The sequence below is a fragment of the Dermacentor andersoni genome, chromosome 7 (assembly GCF_023375885.2).
Source record: "Dermacentor andersoni chromosome 7, qqDerAnde1_hic_scaffold, whole genome shotgun sequence".
NCBI classification, from domain to species: domain Eukaryota; kingdom Metazoa; phylum Arthropoda; class Arachnida; order Ixodida; family Ixodidae; genus Dermacentor; species Dermacentor andersoni.
The window spans coordinates 177,800,421-177,821,609 of record NC_092820.1 but is presented as its reverse complement, the minus strand read 5'-3'; the positions used below and the strand labels follow the sequence as shown (position 1 = coordinate 177,821,609).

The 21,189-nt window shown below is 48.0% G+C and overlaps 1 protein-coding gene and 1 long non-coding RNA gene across 2 annotated transcripts; one reads left to right on the top strand and one right to left on the bottom strand.

Moving 5' to 3' along the window:
- Positions 1-6,837: 6,837 nt before the first annotated feature.
- Positions 6,838-8,143, bottom strand: LOC129385263 (uncharacterized). The gene has a single exon (XM_055071651.2). It carries the CDS (start codon positions 7,959-7,961, stop codon positions 6,936-6,938), a length of 1,026 nt encoding a protein of 341 aa, XP_054927626.2. The 5' UTR covers positions 7,962-8,143; the 3' UTR covers positions 6,838-6,935.
- A 6,799-nt stretch (positions 8,144-14,942) lies between these two features.
- Positions 14,943-20,656, top strand: LOC140219536 (uncharacterized). The gene is made up of 2 exons (XR_011895892.1): positions 14,943-15,230; positions 18,661-20,656. It is a non-coding gene; the product is annotated as an uncharacterized lncRNA (long non-coding RNA).
- The last annotated feature ends 533 nt before the right edge of the window (positions 20,657-21,189 follow it).

The window sequence follows — 21,189 nt, the reverse complement described above, 5'->3', positions numbered from 1 at the left end:
AATAGTAATAGAAGCTTTCATTTTATGCTAGTATTTATATCTGATACTTGTAGTATGACTATGTATGACTAAATCTTAGAGGTATATATACACTGTAGTAGAGTGTACTAGGTACTACATGTACTAGACATTGGTCAGATGGCTCTCCCGCTGAGGCGCCGCGCACCGCTGCGTGTGGAAAAATTGTGCGAGCGCGCTGCGAGCGAACTGGATTGGGGCGAAGGCAGGCTTCGCGGTATATTCAACAATGAGACCGATTGCGCGCGCACATAGTTTCTCACTATATTACCTAGAGGGAAATCTGGCACTGCTGCGCTGTGGTATGCCTGCGGATTGGTGGAAGTAGGGAAACGACAAAAACGGAGACGTACAAAGGCACAGTTCGAAATAGGGGATCAGAAAATTTGGGTGGGGTAGTTCATAGTATGTCTTTTCTCTTTTTTATTGTTTAACCTAGGTAGGACATTAGGCAGTATAATAGCAAGAGCTTGGTGACGCCACCCACCGCCCGGTTCCAAAGGGGACGCTCATAACATCCATCCATCTGTCTATCGTCGCACATGAGCACATTATAATTGGATTTGTTTGTTCTTTCTGCGCATGCGCGAGGAGCAGTAGTCGCAAGAGAGAAATGTGGGGACTTTCGGTCCTTGAGATTTCTCTTCGCCTAGGTACTACGGAGAAGAAAGTTGTTAGCTCCGTTCGTCCCTAGCCGAGCTGGCAACGCAATCGACAGAATGCGTGGCCGGCAAGGCGAAGAAGCCGTGGTCCAAGGTGAGCTTGTTGCTATTTTGTTGCGACGGTAGCATATTAAATTTTTATAGTCGCAGGGGGATACGTTTGGAAGTGAGGTGTCTTCTCGGATGACTTTAGTGGCAAAGCATTACATAATGCCGACGCGCCATTGTTCATTAGTGTCGTCGAGCAAGATCAGCATAGCGCACACTTCAGGAGATTCGCGGGAACGGAAACAGCTTATGAATTCGACTGCCGTGCCGATGCGAGTTTTTCTTTTTTTCTTTCTTTCTTTTTTTTTTTTTGCTGCGGTTTCATATTAAATTCTGATAGTCGCAGGGGGATACGGTTGGACGTGAGGCGTTTTCTCGGATGCCTTTAATGGCAAAGCATTATACGTCGTGCTGATGCATTGTTCATTAGTGTCGTTGAGCATACCACACACTTCAGGGGAATCGCGGGAACGGAAACAGTTTGTAAATTCAACTGCCGTGCCGATGAATTAGTTCTTAATGTAATTGAACATACAACACACTTGGAGATTCGTGGGAGTGGAACATTTTGTACTCTGTATGTGAAAGTACTAAAACTTGCGTCGCCATGCAATCTGAGCCGTAAATCGTTGTGAAAGCTGTACAGACACACTGGCAAAACACTACGCCCTGCGGGTGAATACGGAACAAATTTGTGCTACAGAAAAATGGTCGTCATGCAATTTCATAGCAGTATATATAGACCCTTGGAAAGCTGTACAGTAACACTGATATTGGCTACGTGGTGCAGATTCGTAGCGATTTTGAGGTGCTTGTGCGCAAGGGTAATTAATGAAGGAGCGCGTATTGCTAATCCCTGCTGTTACGATGTCTAGCTCATATACGGAGAACTCTATGTGGGCGAAACAAGGGCTCAGATCGCTACAACCGCGTGCGAAATAGCTCTGAAGGCTTGCCAGTACACTTGTTCGGCGTCTACGTGCTTGTACTGCGACAGGAGACGTGACGGCAGGTGCGCACACTATATCCTCTGACAGTGGCCGCTTTCCACTGTTTGTATACTTCTCCGCAATACACTGCGCATGCTTGATTGCGCGACACTGGTGCCTTACGGCGAAGCTGACTTTAGGCACACGGCTCGAGCCATCTTGTCCGTCACTGCGGATAGAAAACGCATACACGTTCAAGCTATTTGAGCTGCATCATTTTGTCGATGTTTACCCCTCTTTACTAAATGAAGAGGATAACGTACGCCTGTGTGGGTGATTTAAAAGATGGATAAAAAGCCTGGTAACCTATGTGCAGTCAGTCAAAAAACACTATTTATGCAGGTGTCCACGCTCCTATAAAAAAAAAAAATGCAATTCAGTGATGACCCTCTGGAAGTGGATCCTCAACTATGTAAGCACAGCCGGCTCAGTCGCAAAGTAGGAGCTGAAAAGAACTTTTTAATGCTCATTATACGAGATTGATAACGATTTATTTGTGGTCAGCCAGCGACAAACGCATTGTACTAAACAGTGAGACTTCGCCTTAATCCGCAATGCCTATGTGGCGAACAGGAGAGCAAGAAGTGAAAACAATGTTTTCATACAAGGCAAGTCATCCATGTAGTGGAATTGCGTTTATCGTTGGTGTAATGTTGACGCATTTACTTTCTGAAGTCCAACTTTTAATGCAACTTAGTTTCCATTGGTGCAGGTGCTTCTATGGAAACATCCAAACTATGAGTTATCAAATCAGGTTGCCGTCTTGTAGTTTTAGAAGTTTTCCTCCGGTCTTGTCTTTTCTGAATCTGGAAGAGCTGGCTGATTGCACAAACCACGGAGCCAATATCAGTGTTACTGTATAGCTTTCACAAGGGTCTACTGCTATGAAATTGCATGACGACCATTTTTCTTTAGGATACATTTGTTCCGTATTCATCCGCAGGGCATAGTGTTTTGCCAGTGTGGCTGCACAGCTCTAACAACGATCTACGGCTCAGATTGCATGGCGACGCAAGTTTTAGTGCTTTCACATACAGAGTACAAAATGTTCCATTCCCACGAATCTCCAAGTGTATTGTATGCTCAGTTACATTAATAACTAATGCATCGGCACGGCAGTTGAACTCATAAACTGTTTCCATTCCCGCGATTCCCCTGAAGTGTGTGGTATGCTCAACGACACTAATGAACCATGCATCAGCACGACGTAATGCTTTGCCATTAAAGGCATCCGAGAAAACGCCTCACGTCCAACCGTATCCCCCTGCGAGTATCAGAATTTAATATGAAACCGCAGCAAAAAAAAAAAAGCAACAAACTCGCATCGGCACGGCTGTCGAATTCATAAGCTGTTTTCGTTCCCGCGAATCTCCTGAAGTGTGCGGCATACGTTGCGGTATGCTGACCTTGCTCGACGACACTAACGAACAATGGCGCATCGGCGCTATGTAATGCTTTGCCACTAAAGTCATCCGAGAAGACACCTCACTTCCAAACATATCCCCCTGCGACTATAAAAATTTAATATGCTACCGGCGCAACAAAATATCAACAAACTCACTTTGTACACGGCTTCTTCCTTTTGCCGGCCACGCATTCTGTCGATTGTGTTACCAGCTCGGCTAGGGACGAACGGAGCTAACAACTTTCTTCTCCGTAGTACCTAGGCGAAGAGAAATCTCAAGGACCGAAAGTCCCCACATTTCTTTCTCGCGACCACTGCTCCTCGCGCACGCGTAGAAAGAACGGAGAAATCTAATTATGATGTGCTCGTCAGTGACGCCAACCCTGGGGATTTATCCCTAGATCTAGAGATTTTTTTCTTTGCTTTAGGAATCTAGCGTCTTTTTGTGAAATCTAGGGATTTTAAGAGGCCGTATAATTGTTACTTTAAGCGGCCTCAAGGCAGGCGTATCTGATTATATTGCCTTCCAAACAGAAAATACTATGAAAAATGCTAGTTACTGCTCATCTATTTTTGGTGTTCTGCCAAGCCGATAGATGGCGACAGCAGTTCTGCAACGCGAAATAATCGGCTGCTGTACAGTGAGGTAAAACGAAACCATATGACTTTTAAACTGTTTAATCGTGCGTGTGATCTCCGGCGCTACGAGTGACTGCGGCTCTACGAAAGAAAAACTTGAATTTTGACTTGTAGTGTCAGTATCAACGCGCTACGTTTACGCTCACCACGTACCTTCACCGTTCAAACGTGCTGCATGTCAGATGGCAACTTCTGGACCAGGAGACTTTGATGATGGTGAGCCAAGCAAAAAGAAAGCGAAAGCGTACGACCAAAAATATTTGACCAAATGGGAAGCGGATCCGAAGTACAGAGGGTGGTTGTCAGCAAGTAAAAAAGGGCCCTTGTACTTTTCCTGCAAAGCATGCAGATCCGATTGTAAAGGTGGAAAATCAGAAATCGACCGCCACCTTGCAAGCTCCAAGCACAAGAAAAGCGCTGCAAGCTTGCAATCGACCCGCGCGCTGACATCCATGCCTTCAATAAGTGGGCAAACTCAAGTAGACAAATCGGTCAAAGAGGCTGAAATCAGACTTGCCGCGTTTGTCACGGAACACAATCTACCTTTTAATGCCATGGGGCATTTAGTTGATGTTGTCAAGGCGTCGTGTGACGACTCGCAGATTGCAAAGAACTTAAGTTGCCGCCGGACAAAGTGCGCTGCAATCATAAAGAACGTGCTTGGAGAGGAGAGTCGCGAAGAGCTCTGTGAGCTTTTGCGCACACAGAAGTTCTCCCTTCTGGTGGACGAATCCACTGTCAAGGCTACGGTGAAGCATCTGTCACTTGTCGCCCGAGTAATGAACGCCGACGGCGGCATAATGGATGCGTTTTTGGACTTAGTACCAGTCAGTGATGCGACTGCCAGCTCTCTCTACACTAGTTTAAAGGCGGTGTTCAGTGCTACGGAAATTCCGTACGACAAAAATTTGATTGGTTTTGCGGCCGACGGAGCGAACGTAATGATGGGTGCACATCATTCCGTCGCGTCGCTGCTACAAGCAGAAATTCCAGGCCTCTTCATTATGAAGTGCGTTTGCCATTCGTTCCATCTGTGCGCCTCGTATGCGTGTAAAACAATTCCAAGAGGAGTTGAAGATCTGGCACGCGATGTTTTCAATTACTTTTTGTCGCCGAAGCAGACATCTGCCTTCCAAGAATTCCAGAAGCTGGCAGAGGTGAAACCGCACAAGCTCTTGCACCCTGTTAGATATGGAGCTGTTTCCTGCGCCTACTTCGAGTTCCCCGGACCACATCGAATCGCGCCACTTCTAAGTAAGGGATGCAGAAACACGGATGACACATTCCAGAGGATCGCTCGAGCCAACAAGTTCACGTGCCAACAAGTTCGTACGCCGCAGTAGCTATTCAATGCTTGAGTTTTCCAGAAAACGAAGGGATCGCCCGGCATTGTTGCAAGGAAAGTGGGTCCCGAAACATGACGGCTGCGATGTCCCGGGAAGGCCTGGCAGCGTCGCACCGGTCGCCTTTGAAGAGGGCATTTGCCACCTCAGCGGGGCCGTACCACCGGGAGCAGGTGAGCCTCGGACAATGGAGCCCAATCGTGCCCCTTCTCCGCCTTTGAAGAGAGCATTGCACCACAGCAAGGCAAGACTGCGGGGAGCCGCCGGGTGTGACATCACCGCACGGGTGCCTACCATTGGCCGAAGGTGGCGTCATCTGAGCGGGCTCTCCCATTGGCCGAACTTGACGCGACTTCCAGTCCTCGAAGGGTTTAAAAGAAGCATTCCAGAGAGACCAGAGCATTCCCTGATTCACCTCTCTCGAACTTCTTGCCGCGGGCCGCAGCGTCCGAGTTACTGCCGGCCCGTAATGACTGTACGACTGTTACTTGACTCTCACCTCTCTGTATATAATGTAAAATAAACCTCCCAAGTTTGGTTTTCATCCCGAAGTACGTCCCTCAACCCCTACAACCCAAGCCAAACAAGGTGGCTGTCTCTCCAAGTTGTTGTGACACGCTTGCTTGAGCAGATGCCTGCCCTGATTTTGTTTTTCAAAAAAGCAGCCATTGACGACCGCCTGCTTGCTGCAGAAGCCATTCTGGAAAAATTGACTGACCCGTCAACGAAACTCTACCTCGAGTTTCTTGAGTACGTCCTGCCTTTTTTCACTAACCTAAATAAGGAAATGCAGTCGGAAGAAACCAGAATTCACTTGCTCCATGAAAAGGTTTCGGCCATGCTGAAATGCATACTGGAATGCTACATCAAGCGAGACTACCTGGAGGCCCCGCCGTTGTCCGATGTGCGGTACAAAGACCCAGCCAAGTTCCTGCCATTGGAAGAAATTTACCTCGGAGCAAAGCCAACTGCCGCACTAGCCGGTAACACGCACGGCTTAAACGATAATCAGGTTCACAACTTTCGGCTGCGCTGTTTAGAGTTATTTATTGAAGCAGCTCACCAGATCTACCTGCGGTTCCCCCTAAAAAGTGAACAGATGAAAAACCTTCGAGTCATAGACCCGAAAGTTGTCCTGGGAAAGACAGTACCATCAATCGCGTCGCTTGCGGTTTCCTTTCCCCTGATCGTGAAAGAAAATGAAGTGAACAAACTGAACAGGGAATGGCGACTTCTTCGCAACATGGAGCTGAGCGACCACGTTGACTTGACTGCGAGCCAGTTCTGGCACAAAGTGTCTCAAATGAAAAAAGGAGACGGATCACAAGAGTACCCCCTGTTATCAAGTTTTATGAAGAACCTTTTGTGCCTACCACACTCCAGCGCTGCTGTCGAACGCGTATTTTCGCAAGTCAACCTGCTGAACACAAAGCAAAGAAATTGTCCACAGACGCGTTGTGCGGTTTGCTGCACGCAAAAAGAACCTTGATGGACAGCTGCTGTTACAGCTTCAACATATCACTCCTTCTCATTTGAAGAGGATGAACAAAGATATGTACGATGATTAAGAGTTTAAGATTGTGTTCGCGTCTTAATTCCTTGTTTGTGTGCCATATAATAATTCTAGAGTGTTAAGAAACCTATCTTAACGCGTCAACGTCGACACTGCACGCGCGTTTATGTAACGAGCGCGAGTAACGACACGCACACCAAGGCGAGTGCTGAACAAAGACTGACTTTATTGCAATGCACGCCGACTACTCGAGAACGCGCAACAGCCTCTTGGGAGCTCAGGGTTGCCGGCTGGGCAATGCGCTCCCGCTAGGCTGGGCTACGTTACACCTCCCTCACTCCCACGAGAGGGTCCAGCAGGTTCTTGCTCGAAGTTCTCATCGTAAGTTAGACGCACTCGCGGGTTCCTTGCCCGCACAGGGCGGCGCATGGGAGTTGCTGCGTCGTGCAGGCCAGAGGCTGGTGGACGTTCTGGGGTGCCTGCAGGGCTTGTTTCTTGGCCGCTGCCATTAGCTTTCTGAGGATGGTGGGGGCTGCCCGCTGTGTCACTAGGCGAGTGGAACGGCTCTGCCGTCCGCAGGATATGCTGCCGATTTCGACGCAGTAGGCTCCCGTCTTCGGTTTCCATCAAATATGATCGTGGTGTGACCTGCCGCGTTACTCTGGCTCTGCTAGTCCAACCCTGATCTTCTAAAAGGCGGGCCGTGTCTCCTGTCCTGAGTGGCGGTAGTTCCGGCCTTGGCCGGTGCCTTTGTGTCTGCTTCTTCACCTCGGTTGCCTGAGGGGTGGAGAAGTCTGGAAGACGGCCTCGAAGTTGTCTTCCCATCAGCAGCTGCGCAGGGCTCCTTCCATCCTCTAGTGGCGATGACCTGTAGTTTAGAAGTCCAAGCCACAGAGGCTCATTAGCATGCTTTGTTTTCTTCAGGAGTCTTTTGAACACTTGTACTCCTTTCTCGGCTAGCCCATTTGCCCTTGGAAACCTCGGACTCGAAACCACGTGTCGAAAGTCGCATAGCTTGGCAAACTCTAGGAACTCCCCCGAGGAGAACTGCGGTCCCCCATCCGTGCACACTTCTAAAGGTATCCCATGCCTGGCAAACCACATTTCCAGTTTCTGGATGACTTGGTGGCTCGTTGTTTGAGTCAGCTGTTCTACTTCTGGGTAGTTTGAGTGAGCGTCATAGCCCACTAAGTAGTGCACTCCCGCATGCTCACACAGGTCCAACCCTTGTTGGGATCTCAGCGCTGACGCCCGTTGTTGCAAATGGGTCGCAAGCCCCAAGGGTAGCGTTGGCCTGGCGGCCTGGGGCACAACTGGAAGCATCCGAAGGTCCTGGCAAAGCATGAGTCGACTGGTAACAGAACAACTTGTTTATTCTAGCATCGCAAAAGAGCGGGCGGTCAGGTCGACCGAAGTGGAGAGACGGGAGAGCACGTTACTCAACAGAAGAAATCGGAGCCTCTCCCTTGGCGTCCGGGGGCAGCTGCTCTTATACTCTCGGAGTTGAGGGAAAGAGGAAGGCCTCGTGACGAGACCACGTGACGGCGGGCACGGACAGGCTGAGAGACACGTTGAGACGAGTGTAGTGACGCATCCGCCAAGCCGGCGCCTGTCAGACCTCCTCGCTTCACACTTGGGGAGCTCCTCTCCCCGGCTGCCGCGCTTTGACAAGCGTGGGCACACACACACACACGCACACACGAAGACACGTGGCACTGAAACACGCCTGGACGCGCTTGGCGGGGAGGCTTTGCGGGAGCTCCCAACGGGCCAAAATGTCCGCCGCTTTGAACGAAGCCCCGGCGTCCGTTGCATCCACGCCGGCTATACCGCGCGTCGTAGGCGAAACGTAACACCCTATTCTTGACCACTGCGACAAAGGGACAGGCTTCATTAGCACTGGCTCTGATGGCTGCCGATACGCGTAGCGACAGCAGGTCTCACATTTTGACGTTTTTTCCTCAATGTCCTTTTGCATAGCCGGCCAATACATTAGGGCTCTAGCTCTCGCCTTTGCCTTGTTCACCCCGAGGTGTCCCTCGTGCACGCGGTCCAGCATTTCTTTCCGTAGCTTCTTGGGTATTATTACTTTAGCGCCTCTCATATGGATACCATTCACAACCGACAACTCTGCTGCCACCGGCGATAACTGCCCTTGAATGGCCTCACGATTCTCGAGAGCAGTCATCCCTCGCCTGAGGTCTTCATCTTCAGCCGTCGCTGCCTGCAGCCTCTTTACCATGGCGTCACTGACGAGGGTCGAAAGTACGTTCACAGCATGTATGGCTACATCTTCATATTCCTCTGCCCGAGTTGAGTCTGGTGGGATCCGCAGACGCGACAGCGCATCCGCCAGTAGGAGCTGTTTTCCAGGCACGAACTGCAGGGTGAAGTCGAACTGCATCAGACGCAAGAAAAAACGCTGAACACGAGGGGGCATTTCATTCAGTCGCATTTTCGCAAGAGCTAGAAGGGGCTGATGGTCTGTTTCTATGGTGACATGAGACCCCACGATGAATTCTCTGAAGCGTTCGCAGCTGAATGTTATTCCTAGTGCCTCCTTCTCAATTTGAGAATACCGGGTTTCCGCTTGCGTTAAAACACGCGAGGCATACGCCACTGGTCTCCAACCCCCCTCATGTAGCTGGAGGAGAGCAGCATCCAAGGCAAAGTTGGACGCATCGGTTGACACTTTAGTGGGCCTCTGAGTGTCGAAAATGGCCAACAAGGGGGCAGAGGATAGCATGCCGCACAAGTTTTTCCATTCCTTGTCATGCGCCTCTGTCCACTCGAATTCACTGTCCTTCCTCACGAGGGAGCGTATATCATGTGTGTTTTTTCAGACAGACAAGGCAAAGACTTTCCGAAATAGTTGACTGCGCCTAGGAGTCTTTGTACCTCCTGTTTGCACGTGGGTGAGGGCATGCTGGCTACGCATCGCACCAGATCCGGATCGGGCCGTATTCCTTCTTTAGAGAGGACATCACCTAGGAACTTGATCTTGTCAGCGGCCACTACACACTTCTCCGGGTTAAGGGTAAAGCCTGCAGTCTCAATTGCTCTGAGCGCCGCCTTCAGTCGGGCATCGTGCTCCTCCCTGGTTGCTCCCCATACTAAGATGTCATCTATGTAGACTCGCACCCCCGAGAGGTTGTCCAGGGCATCACTCATGGCTTTCTGAAAAACCTCCGGCGCTGAACTCAGCCCAAATGGAAGCCTCAGGAACCGGTACCGGCCAAACGGCGTGCTAAACGTGCAAATGCAGGACGTATAGTCATCTAGAGGTATCTGGTAGAAGCCTCTATTAGCGTCCAGTTTGCTAAAATACCTGGCTCCGGCCAGCTCTGCCTCAATGTCCTCTCTTCGGGGCAGCTCGTAGTGCTCCCTTCGGATACCCTCATTCACACACCGCGGGCCCATGCACACTCTTAATCTCCCATTTTTCTTAGTTACGATGACAAGCGGGCTTACCCAATCAGTTGGGTCCTGCATCCGAGTTATAATGCCCTCCGCCTCCATGCGGTCCAACTCCTGGCGCAGGGGCTCCTTCAGTGCGTGTGGCACCCTCCTCGATGGTAGCGCTATAGGTCGCGCATCGTCTTTCAGGCTGATCCTGTATTTCCGTCTCGTACATCCTAGGCCACGGAATAGAGCGGGAAACTCTTCAATAATCCGCTGCTTGTCCATTCCTTCCTCTTGTGACACTGACCGGACTCGTGCTATAAAGCCGAATTTCTCACATGCCTCAAGGCCGAGTAATGCCTGTTTGCCCTTCTTCACCACATAGAAAACCAGCTGTTCGCATTTATCGCCCACTTGAAGAGGCAGCACCGTTATACCAACATGCTGTATAGCATTGCCTCCATAGCCTGAAAGAACCGTCTGGCTGGGGCGCAACGGTGGCTTTCGCTTGATTCTCCGGTATAAAGATAACGGCAACAAATTCGCCTGGGCTCCCGTGTCGACCTTCATGTGCACTGTATCTGTGTCAACTTTAACCGGGACGATCCAATCGTTCGAGCTGGCGACGCCGGCTTTATGCACGTCTAATATTTCAAAATCATCTTCCGACTTTTCTTCAGGACACTCAACTTCTTGAACGCTTCTCTTCGCTCTGCAGCACGCCGCGAAGTGGTTCAGTTTTCGGCACACCACGCACCTCTTTCCCCATGCCGGACATTTTCGCGGCGGGTGACAGCTGCCGCAGAAGTTGCACCGCCGCAAAGTCTTGCTCCGAGACGGCCCGTCTAACTTTCCTTCCACTGCGCCGATCACCTGTGCCGTCTCTGCCTGTTCCCATACTCGCGCCTGGCTCGTGGCAGCCTCCGCCGCTTTGCAGAAATCAATGGCCTTCTCGAGTGTCAAGTCCTTCTCGCGCAGCAGCCTGTTGCGCAACTTTTTGTCCCGAGTTCCACAGACTAACTGGTCACGCCCCATGGAGTTTTTGAGATCGCCAAAGTTACACGACTGCGCCTTGAGCTGCACGTCCCGCAAGAACTGTTCAAATGGCTCATCTTCATTCTGGAGTCGCATGCGAAAGACGTATCGCTCAAATGTTTCATTCTGTCGTGGTGCGCAGTACTCTTCGAACTTGCGCACCAGCACATCGTAGTCCTCCGCTTGGGCAGACGTAAGTCGAAAAGTGTTGAAGACATCAATGGCCTCCTGGCCGGCCACATGTAAAAAAAATGGCAGCCTTCTCCGCGCTGGTACGTTCCTTTACCGTGGCTACGAAATATAGCTCGATGCGTTGCCTGAACTTCTTCCAATTGGCTGCCGCGTTCTCAGCGAGCACCAGCGGAGCAGGGGGCGGTAGGGCTTCCATGCGCAGGCTTGAAATTCGAGCTTGCTATGCAACGGTCGCTTGCGCGGGAACGGCCACCCCACTTCTGACACCATGTAACGAGCGCGAGTAACGACACGCACACCAAAGCGAGTGCTGAACAAAGACTGACCATAGACAAGAACGGCACCGAGAGCGGCGCTGCTGCGCCGGCATTGCATGCGAAGGAAAATTCTATTAGCGGGTGGTACCCCTCTCCCATCTCTCGTTCGCGTCGCCTTGATTGCCTCCTGCACTGCGCGTGTTTGGGCACGTTTCGCGCCGCGCGCGGTGTGTGCCTACGTGTGTACGCGTGAAGGGCGGTGTACAGTCTGTTTCACATTTAGGGGAAAACTCGGAGCGCATTGCATCGCGATGCGGCGAGCGCTTGAGTCAGGCGGCGGCAGCAGCTCGCGCAGGTGCGGCGTCGTCTGCTACGGCGGCGCGCGCTGGCCGCATTGTCGGTAAACGTTCTACTATCAGTTGCAGGGCGCCGATCTCATCGTTACGGCGTGAAATGAGCCGGTATTCTTTACTATGCGTTGTGCGACGCCAACTGATACGCCTCGAAGGTAAGTTCATCGCTGCAGGGCAGTCATAGACGACATACTGATTCCATACATTCTTGATGACCCGTTTCTGGAAGGCGACTATATATTCTAACGCGATAGGTCGCCGATCCACACTGCTCGTGTGGTGCAACAACTGCTAGAAGAGCGCACAGTCACTCTCTTGGAGTGGCCGCCTCAATCCCCGGGCGCCAACATCATTTAAAATGTCTGGGACTCGTTGAAAGTATCGCTGGCGCACCATCCCCTCTATCAGTCGCCCGAGGATAGGCTTCGATCCACCATCGTCAGCGACTGAGACGTGCTGCGAATGAACACATCCCTGATCAAGTAATTCTGCACCTCACTGCCTTCCAGGATGAGCGCTGTCATCGCTGCCGCCGGGGACATGACGAGATACTAGAGAGTTTTAGAATAGGGGCCCCAATATTTTGGGGCCCCAAAGAGCTTTGCGGATGTTAGCGTTGGGGCACGCTGGAGTGAAGAGTCTTAGAATAGGGCTTTGCGTTTGCAGATAGCGTCTTGCGCTGACAGCGCCACTACGGCGTCTAAGAAAAACGATAAAAAATAATTAAATAAAATATACCGTCTTATGATATGAATACTAATTTTGACTTGCGTGTATTCGCGTTTAATTACAATTTAGAGGTTATTCTTCAAGCAGCAAACAATTAGTTGTGCTTAGTTTGGAGCAACAAAACCAACTTTACGTGCCTTCACCAGCCAAGCTTAGCCACGTTAGGCCTACGAGCCATAAAACCCACACTCGAATTCGGAATCAGCGGCGTCTAATGAATCAATCTTCATAACAGACGCTAGTTGAGAGAAAGCGATAACTGCAGTCACTTCTCCTAGCTTGCGAACTTCACGCATTACCGCGAATCGAACCCAGTTTTGTGCTAGGTTAGAGCCGTCGCTTTGATGGGTGCCGCCATGTTTGTTGACGCAAAGCTTTTGGGAACGCTATTTGAGCTCCCGCTAAATCGGCGAAATAGCGTTCCCAACGCAAAACCCAAACGCAGTTTGCGTCTCGCGCATGCGCAGTGGCTTCGACGCTATTTCTTTGGGTTTTGGGGCCCCTAAAACTCTCTACTAACTGAAGTTCCGAGCGTGACGTGTCCAATTCCCCGCCGGCGGGTAGTCTGTCTGGTGTAGCGAATGATTGTCGAGAAAAATCATTTCCAGCTCATTGTCTGAACCTAAAACATTCATTTAATCCTATCCGTTTGTTTCATCGTGTTCGACTCCCATAGTTATCATTGTTGAGTGCTTTGTTTTCCTTTCGAGTCAAACAAAGACTGAACACGTTGCGCGCACATCTTGGTGCCTCTTGTCGCTGCTTATTACGGTAGCACACACAGTGAAGAAATATACGTGCACTGCCCCTGACAGTAGCACGCTTCCCGACAATGCGGCCAGCGCGCGCCGCCGTAGCAGACGACGCAGATCACGACTCCGGCCCTCGAGCGTCTGCGCCTGCTCGAGCTGCTGCCGCCGCACGACTCCATTGCTTGCCGCATCGCGATGCAATACGTTCCGAGTTTTCCCCTAAGTGTGAAACAGACTGTACACGCTTCTATTTGCCTTTAAGAAGATCAGTACGCTTGGCGATTATTTTTATGGCTGCAATGCGGCGAAATGGCAGCGTCTGCTTAACCATGTAAGTGACGCTGAGCAGGTGATTGGAAACGACATCGTATGTACCACCGGAAAAATCGTCAGCACATACGATGCGGCACATACATACGGCACATACGAGCTAAAATCATTTTTGCAGTTTCTCACAATATGTTTGCTACAAATCCGTGTTGTCTCTGATGGCGACAACGGTCTTCCATCGACACTGTGCGGAAATAAACAAAATATATCGATTACCTAAATGATATTGCGCGACAAAAAACGACACGGACGTGAGAGACGACACACCAAGCGCATGTCGTCGACACACCAAGCGCTTGGTGTGTCGTCTCACGTCCGTGTCGTTTTTTGTTGCGCAATATCATTTAAGTAATGGATTACCAAATTGCCCGGAATGCTGCTCTCAAAAATATATCGCTGCATAGCACAAGTACGACATGCGCACACAACTTTAACTAGTGCGTCCCCTACAATATGGAATAGAAGCAGCAATGTAGACAGCTTGGTCATTTTTTAACAGTGCTCACGAGACGGAAGTTGAAAGTATTAGTAATCATTCCTGCTTCAGCAATGCCGGCGCGACCAAGACGCGGGCGTGTATCGTCCAGCAACTCGATCGATCGGTGCAGTGGTGAAGCGGGAATGAACTCCGGTCATGTTCAATGCATCGTGCACATATTCAATTTCTCGGCACGCGTGAACTTCTGCCACTGCTAGCGCATACAACAGAAGTGGTTTCCATTCTTGGGCAGCGCACACATAAATGAAACACGAGAAAGAAGACAGGACAAGCGCTCGTCGAACAACTTAAAGTTTTTATATGAATAAAAGGATTATATACCGAGTAATTATTAAATTCATGTGGGTTACATATAAAAACCGTCATACACTCAGGAGTGATCAATGAACGAGCTCGCTTCGTTTGCCAGTTGTTTACTTCGCTCGGCGCACCGCAGTAATCCATGTGTGTCGTCTGCTTATTTCGTACCATTTTCTTGTGAATCGGCAGAATTTCACTGGTGGCATCAACCATTTCGTGTTTACATTACTGTCGTGACAGTTAACAACACAATCATAATTTCCGGTCATCCGAAGAGGCGCCGTCCCAAACAAGAGACTTTTCGCGCGCAGCGCGAACTGAACGCGGGCGCGACCGCGGAAACCTACACCCGTTGGAGATGAAATCGTTCCGCCAGGGGAGAAACGAGCGCTGGCGTCTAGGATGAAACTTGGCCTGCGGTCGTCCATAGACGCCGACTACTCGAGAACGCGCAACAGCACACGAGACAGTCATTAGAGGAAACGCCAGTTCACGGGATTGGCCAGTCGTTTCAGCGGGTGCGAGAGAGAAAATCTGGGGGCGTTTGCGCCTGAAATTTCTCCCTTTGCCTAGGTACTACGGAGGAGCAGTTACTTTGGTCGTTCTGTCCCTAGGCGTGCCCTGGCGTGCCGGCATTTTGCCATGTGTCGGCTGGCGATCTGTGCGTCGCGTACAAGTTTTCCTCGTGCGTCTCCTTGGGTGTTGCTGGCGCAGTGCACTGGCGCGAACGATTGTTGTCGTTTGGTCAGTGGTCTCCCGTGAAGGCGAGTATGATACGGCGTTGCCCTGTCACTACCAGTGTCACACGTATACTTCTCATCGCGATCGGCACCGATCCGGATCGAAATTCTCGACTGTGATTGGGTCTCTCGCTCATTTTGTCCAAAGAAGGCAATCACGACCGCGAAATTCGATCAGGATCGGGCGTGATCGCGATGAGCAGTTAGCCGGAACACAAGATACACACACAGAGCACACTGTCAACAATTTCATTGCGAAAGCATTGCGACCTTTGAAGATTATAGCATGGCACTAGTCACTTGATAGATATAGCATATATTACATATATAGCAAAATATATAGCATCTTCACAGTTTGCCCTGTGTGTGCGTTTTCGTTCCTTGCTTGTGCCCCTGTCACACTGGTATCTTACCGTCTTCGCGAATTTTTCCATGCGTCGAACGCTTCGAGAGGGCTCAGTTGCGCGTTATTCAATTGCCATAATTTAAATATTAAAATACTACTAACTTGTAGCGTGGGGTCTCTTTTTCACGTTTCTGTGTCTTCGTCCGCTTCTGCTGCTGCCTTAGTATGTCAAACGGTAAACTTCTGACTGCTGTTGCAGAAGTCTTGGCGTCACAAGTTGGCGGCTGGACGTAATAATATTTATTTTAAGTCCAGCACGCTTAGGCCTCCGCCACTCCAATCCTACGGGCCATCCTGCTTCCAGCTTTGATCTCCCCACTACCCCTTGGGTGCCCTGGGGATCCTGCGCCGCCTGCTTTTTTATAACCTCAGGTCCTCTCCTGAGGCCTCCGGTTGCATGTGCCCTCCTGGAGCAGTGCTTGTAAAAAATCCAATCTATCGTCGCGACTTAAAAAGCGACCCGCGACAACAGTCACAAAAAGCGACAACACCAGTCAGAACCTTGCCTGTCGAACCAAGTCATTCTCACCTAATTATTTAAATGATTAAGCGACTTCTGTAGGTGTCGGTCAATGCCATATTAAGCGACTGGCGAATTTGTTCCCTTTACTGGACGGATCCTGCATCTCGGCATGCATTTTGTAGCTGTGTATTCGTATAGATGTAGGAGCTCGGTGGGAGATCTATTAGTGCAGGCAGCATGCGCTAACACCATGTGGCAGATACTGCTTGATGATTTCTAGTATATCATACCTGCGCGCAGCTATCGTGTGCGCCACAGCCCTTATAAGTTATTTGGCTCAGCCATAAGTTCCAGCTTTGCTCCGACACCACGTGAGTGCTGGTTTCCTATGTCTGTCTGTCCACACAGTTCTTTAAGCTGACAATGACCGCTGTCATCATTGATTTTCATTTTTCGTTGCCAGGATCGTGATCCCCATCTTCACATTGCATTAGTACAAATAATAAGAAAACTTTGACCACTATTGTCACCATTTTGATTAAAGTTCAGGTCCCTGCAATAATGTGCATTTCACTCTATATATATCTATACATTTCTTTTCTTGGGAGTTCTTTGAAAGCATATTTTTTTCACTAAAAGGTTGGTAACAATGAGCACCTCACCGTCATGGGCTACCAGTTTGGTGCAATGTCCCACTCATTATAAAAATCTTATAGATGGATCGTCATTTGAAGAAAACCAATTCTTTAACAAATGGTCCATTCTGCATTATGGTTCTACCTACCTGTCTTCTACAAGCTATGCATTCACATATGAAAGAACTGTATATAATGATAGTGATGAAGCGGTGTATCTGAAATAACCTTTGACATCATCACAGGAACTTGGAAACAGGTACCACATAGTGATAACTCTGATAATCATTAATCATGTCTTATACATGGCTGGACATGTTTTCGTTCGCTTCTGGCCTTCCTTGGGTCACATGATATTTTCTGTACCTCACAATGAGACCTTAAAGCATAGGCATCTAAGGCTTTCACCTTAAAATGGAAAGACGCAAAATTGATTGCTTCAATGTTGCTTCCCATGAAAATGAACTACGTGTACTTTGTTTAATTTATTCACTTGAGAAATGCACATATAATACCATCCATGTTAACATAGCAGCATAGACGGTGACTATGTGGGGGGCTCCGGGGCCCGAGCCCCCTCCGGAGATTTTCAGGGGGGGGGGGGCTGAGCCCCCCACCCTGAAAAAAAAAATTGTAATCTTGGTCCCCCACTTGATTAATGGCTAGCGTCATTACTATTGTAGTGTTGATAGCTCAGATATGTTGAAATAATTTTTGCTCTTCAAAATGAGAAAACACATGACATTGCTGAACTGTGGCTGTTCGTCAACTCTTGATATTAAACAATAGAGAATCTTCTTACCGCCCTCAAATAATTTGTGCGCGGTTTACAAGCTGGAACATACATTCAACAAACTTTCTCCTCAAAACTTAATAACCGCTTCTCAGAATTACAATATTGAAAATTGTTCATGGCAGAACAGCCGTTTTTGCATCATTTTGTGGAGTCTTGATAATAGCAATTCCTTGCTATTGAAAGTTGTAACATTCTTTTCATTAACATTGAAGTTCGAATGCTTTCAAGTCCTTTTAAATAAAAAAATAGGAGGCTTGGGACATTGTGATATAGGGCCTATCCAGACATTTTTAAACTGCTAGAATAAGAAGTTAACATTCACGAATGTTTGTACTGAGAAAAAGGTACTGAGTTCGATTTATCTAAGCAGTGGTTCATACACACCTCTAACACCACCCCAGGAGGAGCCAGACACTGCCAAATTTTTTCCTATATACCCCCCCCCCTCCTTACTTTCTCCCGCACGCAAGAGGTATTCGCCAAATGCCAGTTAGGTCGGAAGAGACAAAATAGAAAGGCGTCTTTTTGCGCCTCTTGTTCATCGAGCAATGTTTCAGAAAAAATGAGGACATACAAGGCACTGTTTCCAACTAAATCTTTTATCCAAGAAAACCAATATACAGTAAACTACCACTTGAACGTCACTTAAGCAAATTATTCAGCTTTACGAACTTTTTTTGTATCCCCCATCGAAACCCCATTCAACCCAATGCAAATGCCTTTCAGTTTAACAAAATTCAGTACAGTGGCATTTCAGTTCTGTGATCATATTCTGCTACATCATCATCATCATTTTTATTTTTACCACTGGATACAAGGTGAAAAAGGGAGAGCCGGGAAAAAAGCCGAAATCTCTTCGGCTTGACAAAGTTCCGGTCTCCCAGACAGGCACGGAAGCGGCTGGTGTAGCAATACAATTATTACGCATAAAGTGTGGATATAAGAGTTTTTTAAACACAAATACATATAGAAATTTTCATGTTATTACATGGAAACTAGTTGTAATACAGTTGTGTCAAATGACTCCCAGTATACAATTATAATCTGTTATCTTGCATATTATTATTTAACACAGACTCAGTTGCATATATCATAGTGGACTTGGAAGCACCGAACGAGTACGAATGCTGATCAAATTTTTTCTGATCGCACAGATCGTGCTGTCGAGGACCGGATTCGTCGACGCAGGGTCTGAGCATGCACTGCATCAGGCCTATCTACTGCTACCTCCGGCTGTCTGCCCTGCTGGCTTCATCGGACAAAACAAGTCGCAGGAAGCTGTACCACGTGCACTGCACTGGGACCACCTGACCAGCACGGTGACGTCGACGGAGACCTCGTGGCACCCGGATAAAAGCAGCAGCCTTTTCGATGTTCCCTTCAGTGGACTTGGAAGCACCGAACGAGTACGGATGCTGCTCAAATTTTTTCTGATCGCACAGGTTAGTGACCAGCATTTAGTCTCTTCAGTTAGAGACAACGGCGTAAGGTTAACGGTGCTCCCAAGTCCACAATGCTGTGTTGCTATTTTGCTGGGTTGTTTTAATGTTGTCCGCTTAATGTTACTAACATCTGGAGATGAACAAAATCCAGGCCCTTACTCTGATTCAGTTGAATGTTCGCAGCGGGAACTAATGAAACACATTCTGAGAGAACAAAAGGAAATGAACAAAACACTGAAACAACTGTCTTCAAATATCAAGCATGTGGAGACAATAGTTGCATATTTGCAAGAAAGAATGACAGTTATTGAGAATGAAAGGGGATTATGGAAAGAATGCGAAGACAGGATAGTACACTGCGAGGAATCTTGTAAATCTACCATGATGCAAGTAGAATTTCTGGCATCGAAGGTCGATGATTTAGAAAATAGAAGTAGGCGGAATAACCTAGTAATTTATGGATTAAGAGAGAGCTCTGATGAAGATGTTAAAACACTTGAAGAAGAAGTGCACGGTATACTTAAGAAGATCCTAGGAATAGAAATTAACTCAATAGAACGAGTTCACAGAATTGGTACAAAGCAAAGCCAAAGGACACGCCCAGTTATTATCAGGCTATTCAACTTCGCTGAGAAAAACAAAATATTATCAAGCTGCTTCAAGGTGAAAAACACCCGGATTTCAATATCCGAGGATTTCTCAAAGAAAGTATGCGACACACGTGCTAAATTATGGTGTTGTGCAGTAAGTGACAAGGCGAAAGGGGCAAAGGTATCTCTGTCATTTGATAAACTAAAAATAAATGGCAACACCTTTATATGGAATGAGTGTGAGGTCAGAAGAATTGAACTATCTAAACCGAAAACTTCTGCACACGCTGGCCCAGCAGCTTGCGATGGCACGTGACAACAACGTACGAAATGTATCAGAGTGTTATCACTGAATGCGCGCAGCGTAGTCAATAAGTCCAGCCTACTTGAAAGCATAGTTGCAGCCCATCAACCGCACGTTATAGTCATCACGGAAACCTGGCTTCAGGAAAGCGTCCAGGATTCCGAAGTGTTTCCACCTTCTTATCGGCTCATACGGAAAGACAGAGAATCGCGGGGGGGGAGGGAGGTGTAGCTGTCACAATTAAATCTAACATAAAATTCACAGTTTTAAACAGCATACCTGACCATGAAAGCGTATGGTGTAACCTTACATTTAATGGAAAAAGCATATTTCTGGGTGGCGTATACCGACCTCCGAATTCGCCCCCTGAATACCTAGACGTTATGCATGATTACATTGCACAACACACTTATTCACGTTCCAATATTATTATCACGGGTGATTTCAATTTACCAGGAATCAATTGGTCTAATCTTTCGCACAACAGCTCCGACGCAAAAAGTGCTGAATCACTATTGTTCATGTCATTTACCTTCTCTCTAGACCAGCTAGTTTCCGAACCGACTAGAATAGCTGGTCCGTCATGTTCTGTGCTTGATCTGATGTTCGTAAGCAGTCTATTTCAAAATAACACATTAAACGTTGAAAATAGCATTTCGGACCATAAAACTATTGTATTCTCCTGTCCGATTTTAGGAAACTGTGAACGCGTTAAGCCATCGATTGCTGTTATCAGGGATTACTCAAGAGCGGATGACAATGCTATCTCAGAATATTTAAACGCCTGCTTTCTGCAGGTTTCATTACTTCATGACGTAAATGAATTATGGTTACGTTTTAAGCATATTGTACACTTTTGTGAAGAAAACTACATTCCCTCCAGAAAGAAAAGAGTGAACAGAGAACATCCTTGGGTATCGCGCGAAATAATACATTTAAAACGAAACATTAAAAGGAAGCGCAGAAAGAAAACCACACGTGACCTGCAAGATCTCGTACGCTTATTACAAGATAAGATAAACATATGGCCAAGGAGCGTTTTTTCACTGTTACTCTGCCTTCTTACATGACGAATAAACCACAAAAATCCTGGTGCTACCTATCGAGGGAGTGGCACACCGTATCGCAGATTACTGTTTCAAACGAGACAGTTGTTCAGCCTGACGTCATAGCAAGCAAATTTAATGAATTTTTTCTATCTGTATTTTACAGAACTACATTATCATTTCGAGAATCCAATGCCTGAAATAGATATCGACCAACAAGGAATTCTTTGACTCTTACAAAAACTGGATGTAAAGAAACCCTGTGGCCCTGATCTTATATCAGATGCATTTTTGCAAAAAC